The sequence below is a fragment of the Podarcis tiliguerta genome (assembly GCF_965153285.1).
Source record: "Podarcis tiliguerta genome assembly, chromosome: 13".
Classification (NCBI taxonomy): Eukaryota; Metazoa; Chordata; class Lepidosauria; order Squamata; family Lacertidae; genus Podarcis; species Podarcis tiliguerta.
Window position 1 is genome coordinate 7,644,987 of NC_139546.1, and position 22,808 is coordinate 7,667,794.

General features: G+C 48.9%; 2 protein-coding genes across 6 annotated transcripts in view; both read right to left on the minus strand.

Moving 5' to 3' along the window:
• CENPC (centromere protein C) overlaps positions 1–22,808 on the minus strand; it is a gene marked incomplete at its 3' end in the record, with an annotated part of 540,346 nt that overhangs the window by 471,369 nt on the left and 46,169 nt on the right. The gene's annotated exons all lie outside the window — the stretch shown is intronic.
• On the minus strand, positions 7,240–19,748 carry LOC310661567 (uncharacterized protein). Of its 4 annotated transcripts, XM_083407913.1 has the most exons (12): positions 19,139–19,748; positions 18,691–18,770; positions 18,112–18,155; positions 17,910–17,977; positions 17,515–17,797; positions 17,331–17,410; positions 17,090–17,144; positions 11,451–11,518; positions 11,057–11,362; positions 10,876–10,952; positions 10,372–10,607; positions 7,240–8,815 (listed from the first exon to the last, which is right to left on the minus strand). In XM_083407913.1, the coding sequence occupies exons 1-9, from the start codon at positions 19,307–19,309 to the stop codon at positions 11,066–11,068; spliced, it is 1,146 nt and encodes a 381-aa protein (XP_083264039.1). In that variant the 5' UTR covers positions 19,310–19,748; the 3' UTR covers positions 7,240–8,815; positions 10,372–10,607; positions 10,876–10,952; positions 11,057–11,065. The 4 variants fall into 4 exon arrangements, with proteins under 4 accessions (XP_083264039.1, XP_083264041.1, XP_083264040.1 ...); XM_083407915.1 differs by lacking the exons at positions 17,090–17,144; positions 17,331–17,410 and having other exon boundaries at positions 10,372–11,362; XM_083407916.1 differs by lacking the exons at positions 7,240–8,815; positions 10,372–10,607; positions 10,876–10,952; positions 11,057–11,362; positions 11,451–11,518 and adding an exon at positions 16,563–16,966.

Sequence of the window (22,808 nt, forward strand, 5' to 3'; positions counted from 1 at the left end):
TGGAGACGCTCCTTCAGATATACTGGACCGAGGCCGTTTAGGGCTTTAAAGGTCAGCACCAACACTTTGAATTGTGCTCAGAAACGTACTGGGAGCCAATGTAGGTGTTATATGGTTGTGAATTGTTGTTGTGCAACAGTGAAGGAGGTCAGCTACGAGGCAGAAAGTTCTAGGATCAAATCTTGCCTCGGCCTCTTGCTAAGGACTCTCTCTCCCCGCTGCTGAAATCTGCAATAGCATTGCTGATTGTGCTTTGGTTCCTTCTGTGATAATTGTCGGCAACTTCAAAACAAAATCATTTCCACAAAAATAGGATGTTTGGCCTCTGTGGAAAAGGTACACAGCTAATTTTGCTAAAGACAAGTTTTTTATTTTTATTTTTTTACCAAAGGACCACATAGAGCGAGAGGCAATGAAAAGAGAATTTGCTAACACCTGGTTCCTTTGTACAGCTACAGAGGTTACTTTGTACAAAGCACTCTGATGGAGCCACCAAATTTTGAAGGTTACTTGCAAATGTAATGAGAATCATTTCCAGCAAAATGAAGTATTAAAATTTACAAGTCAGCTGTGAATCAAAGCCAATATTTTAAAACAAAAAAATGGACATTTCAGAGTTAGATCTTTCCGTATGCAGCTGTTGCAGAGCTTTCAATATCGTTAATAGATTTTTTCCTTGTTTACCGCTCAGATTCTAATGTATTGCACATTAAATGGAGACAACTAAGGTCAACTTCAAATGCAAAACCATAAATGTTGCAGACAAGTTCACGGAATGATAAGAAGAAGAAAATTAACCTCAAGTAAAAAGCTTGTAACAGCCTTGACCTCTGACTTCTGCTGCATACAAACTCGAAGATTTTCTTCATTTCACTTCAGTTAATGGATTTCCCAGGGACAAACTGCAAGTGAGGTTTTTCTGGAGCAGCAGCACCATCTAGAGTTTTAAAGGCCAAGAACTAGACTACAGATGAAAATATATTTTATTCACTGGTGCAATGTAAAACATCCGCTTCAAAGCATTCCTTCTGAATACAGGAGACACAGCCTTTAGACTCTGGGACAAGTGGAACATAATAGCGTTTCAACCCAAGTGTGCAGAATAGCATTAGAGTGGTAGAAATTACATGGAAAATATTGGTAAAACCTATTTGGTGTTTCGCAACTTTCTGACTAGTTGCAGGACCTTAGCCAGACCTAGCAGAGTAAACGCAGAATCCACGGAAGCAATTGGCAACTTAGCTGCAGACAGGATAGATGAAGCAGGAACCAGGAGCTTGTAGTTAGGTGTTTATTATATACAGTGGACTATTTACAGGAACAGAACACGGACCTTTAGCTAGCTCTATCTGACATGACTCACAACTCCTACACTGTCACACAGAACTCTGAACCTCCCGAACTCTGAACTAACACATTCCAGTTAGTAGGCCATTGATTATCACTCCCTTGAGAGAGCTTGACCAATCAGGGAGCGGTCTCCATGTCTCTGTTATCACCAGGCAGACTTACTCCTTCAGATTGCCTTCTGGCTGTCTACCAAACCTTAATTGACTCTGTGTGAGTAGCTGCACATACACAGTTTCCCAATAGAAAAGAATGCTACAAATATATTCAGCTTAATGTGCCCTGCCAAACTCACAGGACACTTAAACCAGAACCTACCAAATCTCCACTTTCTAAAACAATATGCCAACCAAAAGAAAACCATCCTTCAAAATTCACCTCTCCAAATGTGGCGGCGCAGTTCTTCATCCAAGAAACATGTAAAAAATGCATACACTGACTAGGGTAAAAGGTTCATCAAAAGGCATATAATTAGTGAAAACATACAAAACTGCATTATATTATGGAAAATTGCTTTGCATAAAAAAGTTTCTATTAGGCAGATGACATACAAAATGTGCTTATTAGGGAAATTTTGCACTAAGATGCTGACAAATTTACGTGAGTATTTTTTTAAAATAAAAAACCCAAATAAATTGCAGATTGCTGCAGAAATGTGAAGAACTGAATTTAAGACCTCGCTTCATTTAAAGATTTTCAGAGACTTTGAGACTAAGATTCAATTTGAACTTGTTCTTCTTTGAAGGAATTCTACAAAGATTGTCTATTACGTATGTATATGGTCATCGTGTTGCCTAAACATTGTTTTCCTATCTTGATATTTTATTAAGGATTTTCTTGTTTTACAGAAGTAAGTGTAATGCCTCGTATTTTTTTTTTCCCATGTAACATTTTTACAAATCCATTTCATTTGTTGAGGCATTAGGGGGACCTGAAACTCACCTACAGGTGGTACCTAACACCAAGGAAACTTGCCTAAACATTGTTGACGTTCTCTTTTTCAGCACAGGGGTTTGTTTGGATACTTGTTGTTGGAGTGCTAGCAGGGTCAAGCTAGGACGTTTTGCTGTTGTAGGCAAAACGCCCTAACCCCAGCCTCGCCCCGACATCCCTCCGCAAATCTGGGCCCCGTTCCTACTCTTCCTCCGCCATTGCACCCACGTTGCAATGCCAACAGCCCCACCACCACAATGGCATCCTTGCCCCTAGCTGCACCTGAACTGCCGCCATGATTCAGCAGCAACAACAAGGGTGCAGGATTGAGGGCAATGGCACTTTGGTGGCAGGGGCACAGTTAAAGCCTCAAGGGGGGGTGGCACAACAGTGGGGACAAGAGAGGGTGTCAGATTGCTGCTGCCGCGAGTGCTGGAGGGAAGACCGCTCTCACCTAGCCGAGGGGGTGAGACCCAGCCTCACATTGAACAGCTGAAAAAGGCTCTTGGGAGGCCGGAGGGACATTGCTGGAACAACTCTTGGGAAATGTTTTAAACTGTTTTAATTTTGGTTCCTCTGTTTTGTTTTTGTCAGGTTGTTGTTGTTTGTTGTTTTTGTCGTTTAGTCGTGTCCGACTCTTCGTGACCCCATGGACCAGAGCACACCAGGCACTCCTGTCTTCCACTGCCTCCCGCAGTTTGGTCAAACTCATGTTGGTAGCTTCGAGAACACCGTCCAACCATCTCGTCCTCTGTCGTCCCCTTCTCCTTGTGCCCTCCATCTTTCCCAACATCAGGGTCTTTTCCAGGGAGTTGATGAGGTTCCTCTGTTTCGTTTTTGTCGGGTTGCGGTTGGTTAAATGTCTAGTTGGGGTTGGTGGTTATTTTTATTTGGGTATAGCTGTAAATTGTTTGTTATTGTTACTATTGTTGCTATGGTTATTATTGGTTTCTGTTGATTTATTGATTTGTTTGTTGCCTGTTTAGGATAATCTGTTTTGTAATGTTTGATGTTTTGTAGTGTTTTTATATATGCTGTAAGCTGCCTAGAGTGGCTGGGGAAACCCAGCCAGATGGGTGGGATATAAACAATAAAAGTATCACTGTTATTTGTCAATTAACACTGTTAATTATCTGGCACCCAAGGCAAATGGCTTCACCTCACCTCATTGATGGGCTGGACTTCAGGTAGGAAAACCTTTGTTCCAAGCTTTTCCACGGTCATGAAGATCGTAAGCACTTGCTTAGTTCTCTGTAAAGCAAATATTCTGCAGGCAACAAACCTCCACATAACATTTTATACACAGTGCACATGTTATGTACTAAGCTTGGATCCTAGAACAATAGGCAAGTGGGATCCTAGAATGCAACAACTGATTGGCTTGCAGGAAAAGACCAATCAGGCTCCAGGAGGAAAGCAGAATCAGCCAATCAGATGGGACTCATTGTATAAATAATGTATATAAAAGCCTGAGGTTGTTTTTTTTTGGGGGGGGGGAATCAATCACTGCTTTACAAGCTGCAATAAAGAGCATGAAATCTCTACAGGACTCCGAGTATATTTCAGCACAGCATTGTATGCACATTAACTATATCTTTCTCAGGCTTCTCTGTTCTCCATCCAGGCAAGCAAGAAGCATTATCAGAATTCAAGTTTACTAGTGGCACAGCAATAAAACTGCTAGCATATTTGCAAAGCTAAGCAGGGTCTGGTATGGTTTCAAATTGGATGGGGAGCCACGTGTTGAGACTCCTGCATTGTAGGGGGTTGGGCGACATGACCCTCAGGATCCCCTCCAACTCTATGATTCTATTAGGATGCATTCTGGATGGGCAAAACCGCATGACAAAGCAGAGCCAGTAAGGAGTGTGGGGGTGGCCTGGGAAGAATCCCGAATGCCAAATAGAAAGATTTAGAAGGCTGCATGTGGGTCCTGGGCCCAAGGTCCCCCATCCCTGATGTAGGGCAACCCACAAGGGTTGGACCCTCTGGTTTTGCTGGCTCCTTGGGACTGCATAAACAGGAGGAGGAACAACCATCTGACAGACCACAGTCATGTCACACATCACAAACCGTATAGGTCCAGAGAGGCTAAGGCATGCATTTCTGAGCTTCCTGGAAGGCAGAGTATAAGCAGACCGCTATGTACCTCTAATTATCATGCCTGCATATAATTTAGTTAAAAGCTTGACAACGTTCCTGAGATAATCTGTTTGTAACCCTGCGGGAGAGAATTCTCTTAGCATGGAAATGTTACCCTATGACATTTTGTAGCTCAGCGCCAGCAGGTGACCATTGCAAGAAACAGAGGAATGACTGTGGTCACACTGGGGCCATTCTCATAAGCTCCATGGTTTCCTTATCTACTAAATGCAGAAGGTAACTTTCTGCATGTTTTCTGTCCCTTCTTTTCAACCCTGTTCAAACGAAAGCTCCGGAGAAAGAAAACCACCAGCACAAGAAAAAGGGAATTGGAGGAGCACAATGAACACTGCTTACAGAAAGGCAAGTGGAAATAGTTGAGAGCTCAAAACTTTGAGAGAGAGAAAGAGGATGCATATTCTGTGCATTGATATATCTACTATGTTCAAAGCGGCTTTAGTTCCAGGTAGCAAGCCTTATATGTTGATAGGTTTGCCTTTGGAGAATGTAAACAATCATCAACACATGAGAAGTACAGTTTTAGGACCCGCCTGACTTTCTGCGATTGTATTCTTTGTGACTTTAAAAAGTTCTTTTTAAATGTTGTGTTTTGAAGTGTTGTAAACTCCACTGGGACCTTAGGGTGCAGGGGAAAGTAATAAAATACTGTATTTTTCACTCTATAAGACGCACCAGACCATAAGACGCACCTAGTTTTTGGAGGAGGAAAACAAGAAGAAAAAATATTCTGAATCTCAGAAGCCAGAACAGCAAGAGGGATCGCTGCGCAGTGAAAGCAGCGATCCCTCTTGCTGTTCTGGCTTCTGGGATAGCTGTGCAGCCTGCATTTGCTCCATAAGACGCACACACATTTCCCCTTACTTTTTAGGAGGGAAAAAGTGAGTCTTATAGACCAAAAAATACGGTAATAAGAAGATTGTACAGTACTTTAAGAAAATGTCAAACGTGTGATCATATGAAAAAGTTGGGGCCTGCAGGAAGCAAAATGTAGTGAGAGTTTTATCCTAACTTTTTAGGGGGCACGGGTGGCGCTGTGGTCTAAACTACTGAGCCTCTTGGGCTTGCCAATCAGAAGGTCGGCAGTTCGAATCCCTGCAACGGAGTGAGTTCCCATTGCTCTGTCCCGGCTCCAGCCAACCTAGCAGTTTGAAAGCACGCCAGTGCAAGTAGATAAATAGGTACCGCTCTGATGGGAAGGCAAACACCATTTCTGTGCACTCTCACGTCCGTCATGGTGTTCCATTGCACCAGAAGCGGTTTAGTCCTCTCTCTACTGATGGCAAGAGTCTATGGGGTTCTAGGCTCTCACCTTTGGAGAACTGAGACATGGCGGAGACTGTCTTACCTTTAAGAAATACAGTTCATTCACCTGTTTACACCCTCAGTTTGCATGGAGGGAGTCCAGATCTTACAGCAAAGTCCTTTCAAGAGGGACTTGTCCCCCACAACAGCGCAGCCAGCCTTCCCAAGTTGGATTCCAGACTCTCTTCCTCCTCCTCCTCCTCCTCCTCCTCCTCCCCTTGCTCAAAGCCTCAGTTTTCCTCACCACACACCATTATCCTGGACCCCTTTCACATCCCCAGTCTCTGTTCACACCGCAGGGCAAGGGAGAAGGAATTATTTTGCATTTCCAGTTAGGCTGTCCTTGTCCTTGAATTGTTTCTTAAAGGCCCTCACTTGGCCAGGTCGTTTAGCTTAGGCTAGCCCAGGAATTCCTCTGCAGCTTGTAGTTCTTCCTTCACATCCCAAATAATCCCAAATCCAACCATTTACAGTGGTGCCTCGCCAGACGAAAAGAATCCATTCCACGAGTCTCTTCGTCTAGCGGTTTTTTCGTCTTGTGAAGCAACCCTATTAGCGGATTAGCGGATTAGCGGATTAGCGCTATTAGCGGTTTAGCGGCTATTAGCGGCTATTAAAGGCTTAAGGGATTAGCGGATTAGCTGCTAAAAGGCTATTAGCAGCTTATCGCCTTAGAAAAAGGGGGTGGGGAGCGAAAAAATTTTGCAAGAATCGCAATACATTTTCGTCTTGCAAAGCAAGCCCATAGAGAATTTCGTCCTGCGAAGCGCATTGAAAAACGGAAAACCCTTTCGTCTAGCGGGTTTTCCGTCTTGCGAGGCATTCGTCTTGCGGGGCACACTGTATTAATTTCTACGGTTTAGTGGGAACCCCCCCCCCCATAATCTATAACAATATTGTAACTAAGGTAATTCTATTCAGATTCCCAAGGGAATGTCAAGCAGGGAGGGAGGGGGGAGAGAGAGAGTGGAATTCTGGGGGAGACTGACGATTGGAGGAGGCTTTGAAAGGGAGTTTGAATGTTGGTGGGAGAGGCAGTTGAGAGTCGGTTGAGAGTGGTTGGTTCTGGAGGGGGGAGGTCAGCTGGCTGGGCAGCTATTCAGCTTAGGATCAGTGTGAGAGTTGCCATTGCTTGATGGTGGCCAAAAGGGAACAGAGACGCAGAGAAGGAATGTGAGTCTCCTGTGGAGACCGGAGAATGTGGCAGTCCCATGCCCAGTGAAGAGGGGCTCTGCCAGCTTCCAGGAACAGAATAACCTCAATTTAGGAGGGCCACAGAGCCAGGGCTTGGCTTGTATTCCTAATGCCCAGATGCCTCACACCACCCCCTCCAAGCACCAGGAAAGCAGCTTTACAGACCTGGGCTATGCTGATTATCGTCTTCCCAAGCAACTTAAAAATGTAATGTAGTGGTCAACGAAAGACTCTCTCAAGGCAAATCTAAAAGAAATGTAGTAGAAACAATGGGGAAACACTGGCATGCGAGCGCTCCAATTAGAGAACAGCCTTTACCGACGGTGTCATGGACTTTGAAGATACTCGAACTCAGGACAAAAGGGAGAAACAAACTAGGAGGAAGCATGTTTGGCAAACCCTCACTGTGATCACCTCCCACCTGGAAATCTATACCCCCACTGTGGAAGGACATGTGGATTCAGAATTGGCCTCCACAGTCTGTTATGGACTCACTGTTAACATCGTGTTCATGGAAGACAATCGTACTTGGCTACATGTGATTGCCAAAGAAGAAGATGATAGAAATTGGGGGGCTACGGCCTTTTCTATGGACATGGACTTAATGGAAATTCCTCATGGGAAGATGCCTTGCCTGTCCATGCTCCCCCAATGTCCGGTTGGTCCAACACTTCCACCATTGTGCTCCCCAAAGGGCGGCACCCATCCGGCAGGTGGAGGGCACCTTGGGGAGGGGGATAGTGTCATGGGGCAGGAATCAGCTTCACCTGCTGAACAGCAGCCTGAAGGGGGAGAAGGGGAGTGATTTCCCTGCAGCTTCAAGGACTCAAGGACTTCCCCTGCAGCTTCATTCTCTTGAAGCGTGGCCCTGTGGAAGAAGAAGGACTTGGTATCCTCCTGGCAGAGGAGGGGAATGGATGCCCAATGCCCCTGCCCTGACATTGCTCCCCATGAAAGCTTGGCCCACCCACTTCAAGACAAGAGCATCTCCTTTCTGCTCTCATGCAGGAAGGTTCTTCTCCCATTCTCTGTTGACACTCAACTTGGAGGGTGTTCTCCCAGCCCTTCCTTTTCCCTGTTCTTTTTATGGGAGGCTTTGGCAGCAGCCACAGTGGTGCAGACAGCAGATCCTGGAAGAAAGAAGGTATCTTTGAAGCAGGAGAGAACTCAACACTAAGGGCTTCTTTGAGGGAAGAATCACGGGACGTGTGAATGGGCTGTCACAGGCCATGACAGTTTTATTGATTTATTATGCTGTAAACCGCTTTGAGATTTTTTATTACAAATATAAAGCGGTATAGAAATTAAAATAAATAAAGATGTGGGAAATGGATTCCCCAAGGAATTAACATACCACAATTTCCAGGGATATTTGTTTCTTATGGCACCATGGCTGTGCCCTTCCTGCCTGAGAACCTGTGAGACAGAAAAGAAAATAAAAACAGAGGAAGTAACCAACCAGTAATTCACAACAGAAAATATCATCTGGGGACCACAGCTGAGGACCTGCCAAGCTATCAAGATCTGTGGACAAGGCAAGCCAGGGAGCCAAACCAGGCCAGGAAGGAGCCATGCCCGTATGGAGAAGGGGCAGTGGGGACGTGCCGCGAGGGACATCAGCCGGGAACCGCCAGGATGTTGTTCGGTTCTTCATTCCGGGAGCCGGAGCTGGAGCCTCATCCCTGGAGGCCTGGCCCTGTGGAGGAAGAAGGACATCACATGAGAATGGAAGCCACAGGTGGGAGAGTGTTTCTAGGACTCCCAAAACATGTTCCACAAAGATCCCTTCGTTCCCTCTGCCCTCGTACCTGATGTTCGCCACGTCTCTCCAGGGATTTGGCCAGAACAAAATACGTGTTGGGGAAAGGCTCCCACACTGCAAAGAAAACAGAAACATGAGCAGGCGCCTGGCTCCCTGCCATGCTAGCAGCAGTCTGGCGCATGAGGGTGGGGTACACGGGAAGGGGCATTTCCTCCTACCTGATCTTAGAAGGGCTCTTCTCTTCCATGGCCCTCTCCCCTTTGTCCATTTGGGCCCTGCGGTACAGTAGCCTCTTAGGACCTGGGAGACAGAAAGGAAAATACACGTCAGCCCTGGCTGCCAATGATCGCTGCTCCTGCCTGGGTGCCTGACCCCCGGCTTGGAAGGAGGGGGGCGAGGGGGTGGTGCAAGACCGGCCTGCAACACCCCAACCCAGCCCTGGTTCACGCAGGTCGCGGCCACAACCTTCCTGCACATGTGGGGAATGGATTCCCCATGGAATTAACATAGCACAATTTCCAATGTTTGGTTCATTCTTTGTGCCACAGCAGCCTCCTTCTTGCCCCGGCACCATAGCAGCCTCTTAGGACCTAGGAAAGGAAAATAAAAACAGAGGGAGAGGTTACAGGTGGGAAATGTCCGGGAATCCCAAAGTCTAAACTCAGAAACCCTGGCTTATGTCTCGCAGGAGGACTCAGGATCCAGCCTGGACCTCAACCTTTCTCTGTTCCCTCCCTGTGTCATATTAAAGATTGTAAGCCTCTCGGGGCAGGAACTTTTTTTTACCTGCAGTGGGTAAGATGACAGGAAAACACTTCCCCTGCCACACAAGGTCACAACATACCTCCAGATTTTGCTGGGTTTTCCTGCACCACTGGACTACTGCTGGGCTTCTTCAGGGGGTTTTCCCAAACCATGGCCCTGTGAAGGAAGAAGGACATTGTACTCTCTGGGGGACAGGGGTCCCGTGGGCCGTCCCATATGATTTCCTTCAGGGGCACATCACCCTCAATATTTTCTCCCCTGCCGGTCTGCCTTCCTCACTCTTCCACATCCCTCTTTCTCCTGTTTGGCACAGAGCAGACTGGCAGTAGCCCATGGGCAGGCAAGCCAGTGGAGGCAGGGCCCTCCTGCGGTGGAGACATAGGGCCTCTGGGTGGATCAGCCCCCAAACTTCTATAGGGACATCCTGAGCGCTGGCGAGGGTGTCTGGCCAGCTGACTCAGGGAAGGAGGGGGACAGAACAAGCACCCCTGCCAGGCTGCCCATGCCCACGTCACCACTGGCTGCCAACCATCGCTGCTCCTGCCTGGGCACATACTGGCCTGACCCCTGGCTTGGAAGGAGGGGGGCAAGGGGCTGGGGTGAGACAGGCCTGCTCCCCCCCTCCACTCCAGCACTCAATTGGCATTTCCCCCAACCTGAACTCTGAGCCTTTCCACTCTTTGCCTCCGTACGGGGGTCTTTCTCCTTCCCCCTATCCCATTACCTCTGGGGTGAGAGGCCTTTATCTGGGCTCCAGTCTCTACCAGGATGCAGCTGCTCCCAGGCTGAACCTTCTCCTCACTGCAAAACAAACAGAGACATCAGCAGGCGCCTGGCTCCCAGCCAAGCTAGCCCCAGTCTGGGGCAGGAGGGGGGGGACCTGGGAAGGGGGTATTTCCTTCGACCTGATCTTATAAGCTGCCCCAACCTGTCCTCCTCCGTACGGGCGTCTGGGCTCCGTCCCGAGCGGCCTGGCACAGAAGCAGCAGCCAAACTCCCACCCGGCTCTGGAATACCGTATTTTTCGCTCTGCAGGAGGCACTTTCCCCCGCTCCATGCAAATTCTCCCTTCTTACTCTTACCTGTATTATTTGCGGGGAGGGGGCTTCAGCAGCAGCCACAGCGGTGCAGAAGCCATACCCTGCAAGAAAGAAGGAATCCCTGAATGTGTGAATGGTCTGTCACAGACCAAACGACCAGGGGCGGGGCTTCAAGAAGTCCCAGGTGAGCAGATGGCTCCTGGGCTCGAATCCTGTTTGTGGCCAGGGGCGTACCGATGGGGGGCAGGGGGACGGGCTGCCCCAAGTGCTGTCCTGAAGGGGGGTGACATTCCGACGTGCCACCTGATCGCGCCCCCCAAACCCGCAAATCACGAGCGGCAAAGCAATGAAATCCCCCTGTCCCCTTACCTGTGAGGCGAGAGGCCATTGTCTCGGCTCCAGTCCCTCCCGGGATGCAGCGGCTCCCAGGCTGAACCTTCTCCTCGCTGCAAAACAAAGGGAGACATCAGCCGGCGCCTGGCTCCCAGCCACACGAGCCCCAGTCTGGGGCAGGAGGGTGGGGACATGGAAAGGGGGCATTTCCTCCTACCTGATCTTATTAGCTACCCCACCCTGAACTCCTCCGTATGGGCATCTGGGCTCCGTCCCGACCGGCCTGCACAGAGGCAGCAGCCAATGTCTCCTCCAGCTCCAGAATAACTTTGGAGGTGATTTTGATGGGTGGAAATCTTGGCTGGTGCTTCTGCGCCAAGTAGAGACGGGGAGGAGCCATGCAGGCAAGGAGAACGGACGGAGGGGGAGGCAGGCGAGGGTCAGGGGCTGGGAACCGCCAAGATGGTCTCTCGTTCTTCATCCCGGGAGCCGGCGCTGGAGCCTCATCCCTGGAGGTGTGGCCCTGTGGAGGAAGCAGGACATCATATGAGAATGGGCTGTGATGGGCCAAAAACTATGGAAGGACCCCTTTGTTCCCTCTGCCCCAGTACCTGAGGGTCGTCACATCTCTCCAGGGATTTGACCAGAACAAAGTATATGTTGGGGAAAGGCTCCCTCCCTGCAAAGAAAACGGAGACATCGGCAGGCTCCTAGCTCCCAGACACGCTAGCCCCAGTCTGGGGCATGAGGGTGGGGGACCTCGGAAGGGGCATTTCCTCCTACCTGATCTTATCAGGGCTCCCCACTTCTCCACCGTATGGGCGTCCAATGGGCCTAGCACAGAAGCAACAGCCAAACTCTCCTCCCTCACCCGAGAAGCTGTTTTAATGGGAGGAAACTTTGGCTGCTGCTTCTGCGCCAAACAGGGTCGGGAAGGAGCCATGCCCCACGGAGAAGGGGCAGTGGGGAAGAGGTGCGAGGGTTGGCAGCCAGGAAACGCTGGGATGTTCTCTCGCCCTTCATCCCGGGAGCTGGAGCCTCATCCCTGGAGGCCTGGCCCTGTGGAGGAAACAGGATACAGTATGTGAGCCATAGCCCACTAGAGACATTTCCCTTGAAACCAAAGGCTGTGTACCCACCATAACTTCAGGGCTCATCCCCACTTCCCCTTGGGTCGTGTGCCCACCAATCTCAGGCGTGTTAACAGATTTGCCCTTTGCTAGATGGGCCAGCCTGGTTTGCAAAAGTCAGCCCAGGAATTCCTTGTCTGGCACAGTTCTGCAGCCTGTACTTTCATTGATATCCCAATTTATCAAAATTCTACCTTTTGTGTATTTCTGGGGTTTGGGGGGGGGGGTCTCCGGCAAATGTATAACACTATTTTGCCTGCACAGTTTTTAATGCCACTATTGATGTGAAGCGATGCATGATTTATAAAGTAAATAAAGCTTATTTTTAAAGTTCCCATGTTGATGCCTGATTCTTAAGTGGGGCAAAGGGGGGGAAGGCAGCTAGCTTCATAGCTGGACTTGTTCAAAACAAGGTTTTGCAGCCTGATTCCTATCCTTTTACGTTTGCTGTCAAGGATGGGATTTTAAAACTCTGTTTTTTAAGGACCAGGCGGCAACACTTCTTCAGGTAGACAGGACCCACACTTTGAATGGTGCTCGCAATCATACTGGGAGCCACCGTAGATCCTTTAGGACCAGTGTTCTGTGGTCCTGCCAGCTGCTCCCAGTCCCCAATCCAGCTGTGGCTGGCTCCTCTCAGGTATGCCTGAGCCAATCTGATCTGAGGGGAATCCCTTCCTGTCCTCCAATACATGGTCATCTGTAGGAGCTTGAGCAGGACCAAACCCCACCTCCCGGGCGTCCCTCTTGAAGGCAAGGCACAATCCTGGGACACTCAACACCCAATGGTTCTCCATTTCCAAGGCACGGGGTCCCTCCCCAACTCAAGAACGGGCATCTGAGCTCCTCCTACTTTCCTGGTTCCTCCTCATGACTGAGTTCCTAGGACTCCACGGATCTCTGCTAATGGGAGCTATTCCCAGAGCGCCTAACAAACTACAGTTCCCAAGATCATTGGGGAGGGAAGACATCTGCTTTTTAGAACAGGTGCTTCAGGTTACAGACTCCACTAACCAAGAAATAGTACCTTGGGTTAAGAATTTTGCTTCAGGATGAGAACAGAAATTGCGCGGTTGCTGTGCGGCAGCAGCGGGAGGCCCCATTAGCTAAAGTGGTACCTCAGGTTAAGAACAGTTTCAGGTTAAGAATGGACCTCCAGTATGAATTAAGTCCTTAACCCAAGGTACCACTGTACTACTACAAGTAAAAAGGTAAAGGTAAAGGTACCCCTGCCCGTACGGACCAGTCTTGACAGACTCTAGGGTTGTGCGCCCATCTCACTTAAGAGGCCGGGGGCCAGCGCTGTCCGGAGACACTTCCGGGTCACGTGGCCAGCGTGACATCGCTGCTCTGGCGAGCCAGAGCCGCACACGGAAACGCCGTTTACCTTCCCGCTAGTAAGCGGTCCCTATTTATCTACTTGCACCCGGAAGGGCTTTCGAACTGCTAGGTTGACAGGCGCTGGGACCGAACAACGGGAGCGCACCCCACCGCGGGGATTCGAACCGCCGACCTTTCGATCGGCAAGCCCTAGGCATTGAGGCTTTTACCCACAGCGCCACCCGCGTCCCTTACTACTACAAGTAGTAGTAGTTATTTGTACCCCGCCCATCTTCCTGGGTTGCCCCAGCCACTCTGAGGTGGACGGAGCAATCTAGGGTCTAAATCCCCTTCCTGTGTTTCTGTTTCAGAGGAGCAACAGCTCAGTGGCAGAGCATCTTCTGGGCACCCAGAAGGGCCTTGATTCAACTCCCTGCTTGGCTTCAGGTGTGGGGATGAGAAGGCCCAGCTTGCAGGTTCAATCCCCATCTGGGACAGCTGCATCTTCCTGCATTGCAGGGGTCGGACTAGATGATCCTTAAGGTCCCTTCCAACTCCACAATTCTTTGATACTAAGGATGCAAGAAGCACTTGCACTCCCACTGTGCTAACCCAACACAGGCGCAGTGAGAGACAGATTGAAGCTCGGCCATGGAGGGTTCAGTCTCCAGAGGTGAATATGCAGGAAAGTGCCTGGCCCTTTGCCTGGCAGAAGACCTCACTCACTGGGCTGCATAGACAGCTGCCTCAGGAGCCAGATCCCGGGTCCCAGGAGCTCCAGACTGTCTTCCTCTGGCCTGGCTGGCAGCAGCTCACCTGGGAATCAGAGTTTCCCCAAGCCTCACCTGGAGATGCTGAGGGCTGACCCTGTGGCCTCCCACAGGTGCTGAGCTATGGCCTAAAAAGGCCCCTGGGTGTGTCAATCCTTGGTCTATCTAGCCCAGACTAGGAGCAACTGCTCCTGCCACCTTCTGGAGAACCTGACGCCCAGTGTAAATTAATAACGCAGAGTCTTCTTCAGTAAAAGAATCAAAACTTTACTGAGTTAAAAATAAACTTGTTTGCAGATAACAGCACCGTGAACAGAAGATTGAACTAGCTTCAGAGCATACACAGAGTTACTGAGTCACACAGAGGCATTGCACACCAACAGTCTCCATTGAGCACAGGCTTCTCAGAGCTCAGGCTCCATCACACACTCTGAGTCTGCCTGCAAGCAGATACTGCACTTATACAGAGAAGGAGTCATCCTCAAGATGAGTCACAGTGATGCAGCCTGCTAAATGATTCTGCAGCTTTCCATTACTTCACAACATTTCTAGACTCCTTTACTGCTTCTGCTCTCAGATACCTTTGTCACATGACAGAACCATTGCCAGGCCGTTGACAGCTTGGATGAGCAGCCCAAGGCCCACAACCCAATTCTCTGCATCGGGAATTGGCAAAAAGGTTTCGTGGGATCCCAAATGCGTAATACTTTATGAATACTTCATCAACCCCATACGTTGATATCAGAAGAGCAACACAGTGAGCTTGGTACTGCTCAGGGCCGTCTTAAGTAGATATGGCACCATGGTGCAAAGATCCCTCCGGCGCCCCCCCCTCCCTGTTTCCCAGAGTTGACGAGATTTACGGCACTGCTTCAGCGAGGCGGGCGAGGGCAGCTGATGGTGAGAGGTGCCGCGTCTAGCCTCCGCCTCTTCCCTGGAGCTCTCCAGAACTTGGCGCCCTGGGGCCTGCGCCACTTGCCTCTATGGGCAAGATGCCCCTGGTTTTGCTTATTCTTAATGGGGAGAGTTCTTGGTGTTTAGCACAACTGTGGGCCTGTGAAAATTTCACTTTGTGTGTTTCGTTCCCTTTTTGTTAGTTATTCCCCTTGCAGAAGAAGAAGAAGAGGGTAGGGCTCTTCATCTCCCTGCCCATCCCTTTCCCCACAGAAGCAGCCTGAAGGTAGCAATTGTGAGTCAAAATTTGGAAAATATATGTGCGGAAGATGCCCTCCTGTTGCTGGTGGCTAGTGTGTCCTGGTGCCCATGCAGAGCAGGAAGAAGGAAACAGGTCCTGGAGCAGATTTTTCTTTCCTTTCTTCGTGCTCCTGGTGGTCCAGCCCTTAGAGTTCTAAAGGAGTGATGGGAAGCAGTCTCTCTTCAGGGTGAGGCATTCATCCCTGCAGGATGCAACTTAGAGGGTCATCACAGCCCCTCAGATGCAGGCCATTCACAGCATTTGTATGAGAATCAAAGAACTGTAGAGTTGGAGGGGACACTGGGGGGTTGTAGAGCAACCCAGCTCTACTATTCTTGGATCCCTTCTATGCCCATGTACTCTGAGACTAAAATTTTAATTGTACCCGGTTCTTTCCAGTCCGATTTTCCCCACGCGGTTCTGACCAGCTCTAGAGTGGACTCCCTTATTTCACTCCCGATCGTATGGTCGGCGGTTCAAATCCCCGCGGCGGGGTGAGCTCCCATCTTTCGGTCCCAGCTCCTGCCCACCTAGCAGTTCGAAAGCACTCCTAAGTGCAAGTAGATAAATAGGTCCCGCTTTATAGTGGGAAGGTTAAACGGCGTTTCCGTGTGCTGCACTGGTGCTGGCTCGCCAGAGCAGCTTCGTCATGCTGGCCACGTGACCCGGAAGTGTCTCCAGACAGCGCTGGCCCCCGGCCTCTTAAGTGACATGGGCGCACAACCCTAGAGTCGGACACGACTGGCCCGTAAGGGCAGGGGTACCTTTACCTTTTACCTTTACTAACTCTTCAGAGCTTGGGTTGCCCCGGTGGGGAGCTCGGTTTTTGTTTTGTTTTGTTGCATTTATAGAAAATTTTACTCATTGTTTTTAGAAGATGGCATGTCATCAAGCACAAGGAAAGAAAGATTAAACAGCAAATACCTGGGTTATATGTGGCAAAGAACAAGAACATTCAATCTAAAATGTCCCCTTTCTATAGACTTTTTAATGTCTACAGTTCCACAGTTGCAGACGTGAAACAGTAATTGCCCTGAATAGAGATATTTCCCGATTTTTTAAAAGAAAAACCCAGTTACAAGATATTTGTACTGACAGTAAACACAGAACAAAAGTAATATATTTATATTAAGTAATATATTAATGTGCCTTGTTTTTATCAAAGTAGGTGAGAGATTGCATGTACCAAAACAAGTGCTGTACAACTACTGTTTAGATGGTTTACTTGAACCCACAGGGACACAGGTAAGAAACATTTTCATGAACAGAAGGATGGAGGATGTGCGCATTATAAGAAACCAAGTTTGTGTTCAACGAAAATGTGAGGATCTCCCATTCCTTCACTCTGTGCCGGGTCAGAATATCCTCCAAACCAATGCAGTCACAATTGCCTTTCCAGATATCCAGGGACAAGTTAGCACTAGGAAGGAAGATGCTGGAGCAGATTCACTGCTTGGTATTCCATCTGCAGCTTCAGCGGTGCATGCAGCCCCGGAATATTTCTCAGAGTAGAAAAATTCACCTTATCTTGATTTAGCAACAAGAAAATTATCCTGTGTGTCCAAAGGATGAACAGGGAAAAGTTCGCTCTTCACATTTGTAAAGCTTCTATTTATCACATCACAGCTTTCAAATGCTTCAGCAGCTGACAAATCAGAAACCGGAATACAGTCCTTCAGCTGAGATCCAAACGCTCTGGAATTCGCCTCAAGCTGTGTTTTTTTATAAAAAAAGAAGGGGAGAAAGGACAGTGGTCAAGGACAATGAGCATAAACACGTACGCTCAACTTGTAGGGTGTTCTTCCCGCCCCATGCAAAGGTTCCCTTCCTCTTACCTGGTCTTTTGGGGGGAGGCTTGGGCAGCAGCCACAGCGGTGCACGGTCGAGATCCTGCAAGAAAGAAGGGATCTTTGAAGCACTGCTTCTTGGGCTCGAATCCTGTTGGCTGCTTTCGCAGTGGCATCTGGGTGGCCCCCAGGAGAAGAGGAGGCTGGACCAGACGGGCCCTTGGCCTGATCCCGCAGGCCCTCCTTGTGTGTTTCCTAAGGCCCCCCCTCCTCCCCCCTGTCCCATTACCTCAGGGGCGAGAGGCCGTCGTCTGGGCTCCAGTCCCTCCCGGAGGAATGCGGCGGTTCCACGGCTGATCTTCTCCCTCGCTGCAAAACAAACAGAGACATCAGAAGGCTCCTGTCTCCCAGCCACACTAGCCCCAGTCTGGGGCAGGAGGGTGGGGGACCTGGGAAGGGGCATTTCCACTTACCTGATCTTATCAGGCCTCCCCACTTCTCCACCGTACGGGCGTCCGACCGGCCTAGCACAGAAGCAACAGCCAAAGTCTCCTCCCTCACCTGAGAAGCTGTTTTAATGGGAGGAAACTTTGGCTGCTGCTTCTGTGCCAAACCAGGCCGGGATGGAGCCATGCCCGTACGGAGGAGGGGCAGTGGGGACGCACCGCGAGGGACGACAGCCGGGAACCGCCAGGCTGCTGTTCTGTTCTTCACTCCGGGAGCCGGCGCTGGAGCCTCATCCCTGGAGGCGTGGTCCTGTGGAGGAAGAAGGACATCACATGAGAATGGAAGCCACAGGTGGGAGAGTTTTTCTAGGGCTCCCAAAAGATGTCTCACAAGGATCCCTTCATTCCCTCTGCCCTCGTACCTGATGTTCACCACGCCTCTTCAGGGACTTGGCCAGAACAAAATACGTGTTGGGGAAAGGCTCCCACACTGCAAAGAAAAAAGAAACATGAGCAGGTGCCTGGCTCCCTGCCATTCTAGCCCCAGTCTGGGGCATGAGGGTAGGGGACACGGAAAGGAAGCATTCCTAGAATATGGGGCACTCAGTTGGCATTTCCACTTACCTGAGCTGGGAGCCTTTCCCCCTTTGCTCTGGCCGGCCTCTCGCCTAAGGAAGAAACAAGCTCAGTTAGTATGATTGGGGGAGACAGGGAGAAATCTGGGCTTGATCTCCACCAGAGCCAGATTATTCAATGGAGAGAGTAGGCCTATGGGCCAGACAATAACGGATCAGAATAAGTACTGTTTGTTTTGCCTATTAATTATTGTTGGTTGCTAAAATCAAAAACGTATCAGGATATGATTTGCAAGGAGCCCAGGGATATTTTGACTGCCTAGGGGTCTCCACAGGTTTTAATCTGGAACTGTGCCCAACCAAGGGCCAACTTTGGGCTCTCAAATGTCAAGGGCGCCCTGTAGGCAGAGCCGTAGCTGGGTGATCTTGCGCCCCTGGAGAACCGTCCAGATCACGCCCCCTAGCCACGGTCAAATGAGCTCTTCTTTCTGCCTCTCCTCCAACCCTCCACCCATTCAATTCACCCTCTATCAAAAACCTTTTCTTATGAGGCAATAGCCCAGTGTGAGCGCACCGGCCGTGCCATCCTCAGACTGCCCCACCCCTGCCACAGAAGGGCACAGCATACCTGCAGATGTTGGTTTGGGACGTGGCACCGCTGGGCTGCTGCTTGGCCGGAGCCCTGACCGGCACTTCCAAACCACGGCCCTGCAAAGGAAGAAGGACATTTTACTCTCCTGCCATAGGCATCCACTCTCCCCCCAGCCACATCAGGGGGCGGCCAGCCAGCGGAGGGACCTAGGGGGCAGGTGGGAGGGTGAAGGCCGCTCCCTGCAAGGCCCTTTCCACCTGGCCTGGGGGGCGAGGCCCAGACCCACCAGCCAGCCCTATTGAAGAGGCTCCTCCTGAGGCCAGAGGAACATCGCCCAGCTATTGTTTTATTGATTTATTGATTTATTATGCTGTAAACCGCTTGAGATTTTTATTAAAAATATAAAGCGGTATAGAAATATAAACAAACAAACAAACAAACAAACAAACATGTGGGAAATGGATTCCCCATGGAATTAACATACCACGACTTCTAGTGGTTCCCCACGGCGCCAGAGCAGCGGTTGTGGCCTTCCTTTCTGAGAACCTGTGAGACAGAAAGGAAAATAAAAACAGAGGAAGTTACCAACCAGTAATTCACAACAGAAAATATCCTGCCCACAGCCAGCCCTGGCTGGGCTCCAAACTCCGACCATCTCCTTCCAGCCAGATGCACTGACCCCTTGCAATTCTGCCTGGGCTGGAGAAAGGGGAGAGATGTTTTGCTCTCTGTCCCTCAGGACATGGATATGAGAGCCACACCATGCAGCCCTCTCAATATCTCAAGGGCCGTCACAGGGAGGAGGGAGGAAGCTTGCTTTCTCCTGCTCCAGAAGCTCTCAGGACCTGAAGCCGTGGCTTCAAGCTACAAAAAGGAGATTCCGACTCAAATTCAGGAAAAGCTTTCTGACAGCAAGAGCTGCTTGACAGTGGGAAGAAATCCCTCAGTGGGCAGTAGACTCTCCTTCCTTGGAGGTTTTTCAGCAGAGGTGGGATGGCCATCTGCCATGGATGCTTTAGCTGAGATTCCTGCATTGCAGGGGGTTGGTCTAGATGACCCTCAGGGTCCCTCCCAATTCCACAATTCTATAATCCTATGGGGTCCCAGGTTCTCACCTTTGCGAAGCTGACTCATTGCGGAGCAGTAGAGCAGGGTCAGGTTTGGAAAGCAGTACAGCAGACTTGAAAGCAACTCTCCTTCCTTGAGAGTCTGAATGTTGGTGGGGAGGCGGTTGAGAGTTGGTTGAGAGCGGTGGGTTCTAGAAGGGGGGGGAGGGAAGGGATGGCTTCTGATTGGCTGCAGGAGCTTCCTGCACTCAGAAGGAAGCCATGTCAGATGTTGGGCTTCCAAAGAACGTTCCCAAGCTGGACACTCACTTATAATTATTTTATTGCTTGAATTTATATTGCACCCTTTCTCCCAAAGGAGGCCAGAATGACATGAGATGTGGGTCTGTTCGACTTCCGAGTTGAGCGCCAGCGATCATGGCGGCCCCCTGCTGAGCACCGGAGGGGGAGCTCCGAAAAAAACAGGGTTCTACCGCTACGGCGACGTGGTGAACCCCTGAAAACGTAGGCGGAGGAAGCCTACGTCCGTGGGACTCGGCGGGCACCAACAGCGATCCCCTAAAACGTTTCTGGGGCTCAGGAAGAGCTCTGGAGTGTGGAGGGGGTAACGCGGTGCTGAGAGTCAATCGCTTCTTTTTCGGAGAGACGTCGCACAGCCGTGATCGGAGGAGCGCTCAACTTCTTCTTGGGACAAATTGGATTATAAAAGAACTTTCCGTGAGTAGGAGAATTACAAATTTTAAAAGGGAAAGAAACAAATTAAGGAACTTTTGGATTTGGCAAGTTAAAAAAGCAAGCTAAATTAGAACCGAAGCGGTAAGGTTTAACCAGGAAGTCAGCCTTCCGCTCTGTATATAGCTGGAAACAAAGACTTTTGCGTGCCAAACCTTTAAAAGTGCTTTTGAAGAAGCGGAATCTGGCGTTTTGACAAGGATCTTTTCCCCCCCTAAGTGGCAGGGAAAAGGGGGGGAAGGACTGGAAACTATATTGCCTGCGTAAGAAAGAGCTGACTGTGGGGGAACCACCGCCCGGCGCGCCCGGCGCGCCCAGAACCACCGCCTGGCGCGCCCGGCTCTGATCTGTCAATTTGAAAACACAGGGTAAAGGAGGGACTGCGGAGAGAGACTCTGAGATTTTAAGCTCTGCATACTGGATTATACTGTTAAAAGCTGAGACTGTTTAAGTCTGGTTACTGGGAGGAATTAGCTGCAAAGTTGCTGGGAAGGAGAAGGAGAAGACGGGAGCCATTGTTCCCAGGGGCTATTGTATCCCCCTGGTGGACATAAGGATTGTTACAAAGACTGATACAAAGAAACAGAAAGCAACTGGGAATTTTCCACTGTTTGGTTTTAAAATCTGATAGCTTGCTGCAGCTGGGAAAGTGACTGGGGACTTTCCACTGTTTTGACTTCAAGTCTGATAGCTAGCCTCAGCTGAGAGTGACCTTGAAATAAGTTGCTGTGGTATGGCAAGTGATAAGGGAAAAGTAGACCAGCTGCAGGAGAAGACTACAAGATCTGGGAAAACCTTTTACTCAGGAAGAAGAGCCTCTATACCTGACCCAATTGGAGGTGCATCTGTACAACCTAAACCAAAAGCTATGTCTTCAACTGAGGACCTTTTTAATACAGGATTTGCAAAAATTCAAGAATCATTAAATAAATTGACAGAGGAGGTTGTAGAAACAAACAAAAAGGTGTCAGAGACATCTTCTAAAATAGATCAAAATACAGCTTGTATTAAACAAAATACGAATTTAATTCAGCAATTATTGCAGGAATCATCAAAAACAAGGAAAATTGCAGAAGAAGCTAAAGCAGCTGCAGAGGCCACAGAAGAAAAAATACCACCGATTAACAGGCAACTTGAGGACTATAGAACAAGATTTTCCATGCTTGAATTAAAAGATAAACAAACGAATCTCAGGATCAGATCCTTGCCAGAAATTGAAAAAGAAGGTCTTAAGGAATTTCTTGCACAGGAATTTGCAGATTTCTGGAAACTGGATCTGGATAAAGAAGAAATCAAAATAGTAAGTGCTTTCCGACTGGGTAAAACAAGCAGGAGAATCAAGACAAGAGACTGTTTGGTCACCTTTGGATCTAAAGAGGAGAGAGATAAAATTTTGGGACTACATTTCCAAAGGCCTTTGGAAGTTGGTGAATCAAGAGTGGAATTCTTCAGGGACATCCCCAAACATCTCTTAGACCTCAGATCTAGCTACAGAGACTTGGTCACACAGCTGAGAAAGAACAACATCATCTTTAGGTGGGAGTTCCCTGAAGGGCTTTCGTTTAGTATAAAAGGAAGGAAAATAAAAATAAAATCAGTGGAAGATAAAGACAGATTTTTAAAGGACTACGAGGAGGACTTACAGAAGGAATTCTTTAAAGACCAAGACCCGTCCGATACACAAGAGAGAAAAAGGAGAGATATAGCTAAAGCAATCTTGGATTTGGACAAGACGACACCACCGGGACCAGAAGAGAAAGAAGACACATTGGGAGCTTCTGGAGGAATATAGCAGACCAATTTCAAGATGTCTCTGCAACTATTAAGCTGGAACTGCAACGGTCTAAACGTGGTTTCTAAGAGAAAATCAATTTTTCACATTTTAAAAAAAGAACAATTGGACTTGATTTGTTTACAGGAAACACATGTAACTAGGCTCCATAGAAAAATTCTAATTAATAAAAGACTAGGTCAAGAGTTTATTTCATCGGACAAAGTTAAAAAAAGAGGAGTGGTGGTATATGCAAAAGAGAGCCTAGCACCAAAATTAATTTTTAAAGATGAACAAGGAAGATATTTGGCAATTGAAATTCAACACCATGGACAGAAATATCTGATTGTTGGCGTATACGCACCGAACGAAGGAAAATCGGATTTTTTCAAAAAGTTACATGAGACATTGATGGACTATCTGGAGTACAATGTGATCTTGATGGGAGATATGAATGGAGTTGTTTCTACAAATATGGACAAGGCACAACGGCAGGTAGTCACCAAAGATGGGAGACTACCGAAAACCTTTTTTGAACTGACTGATAACCTGGACTTGGTGGATATCTGGAGAACCAAAAATCC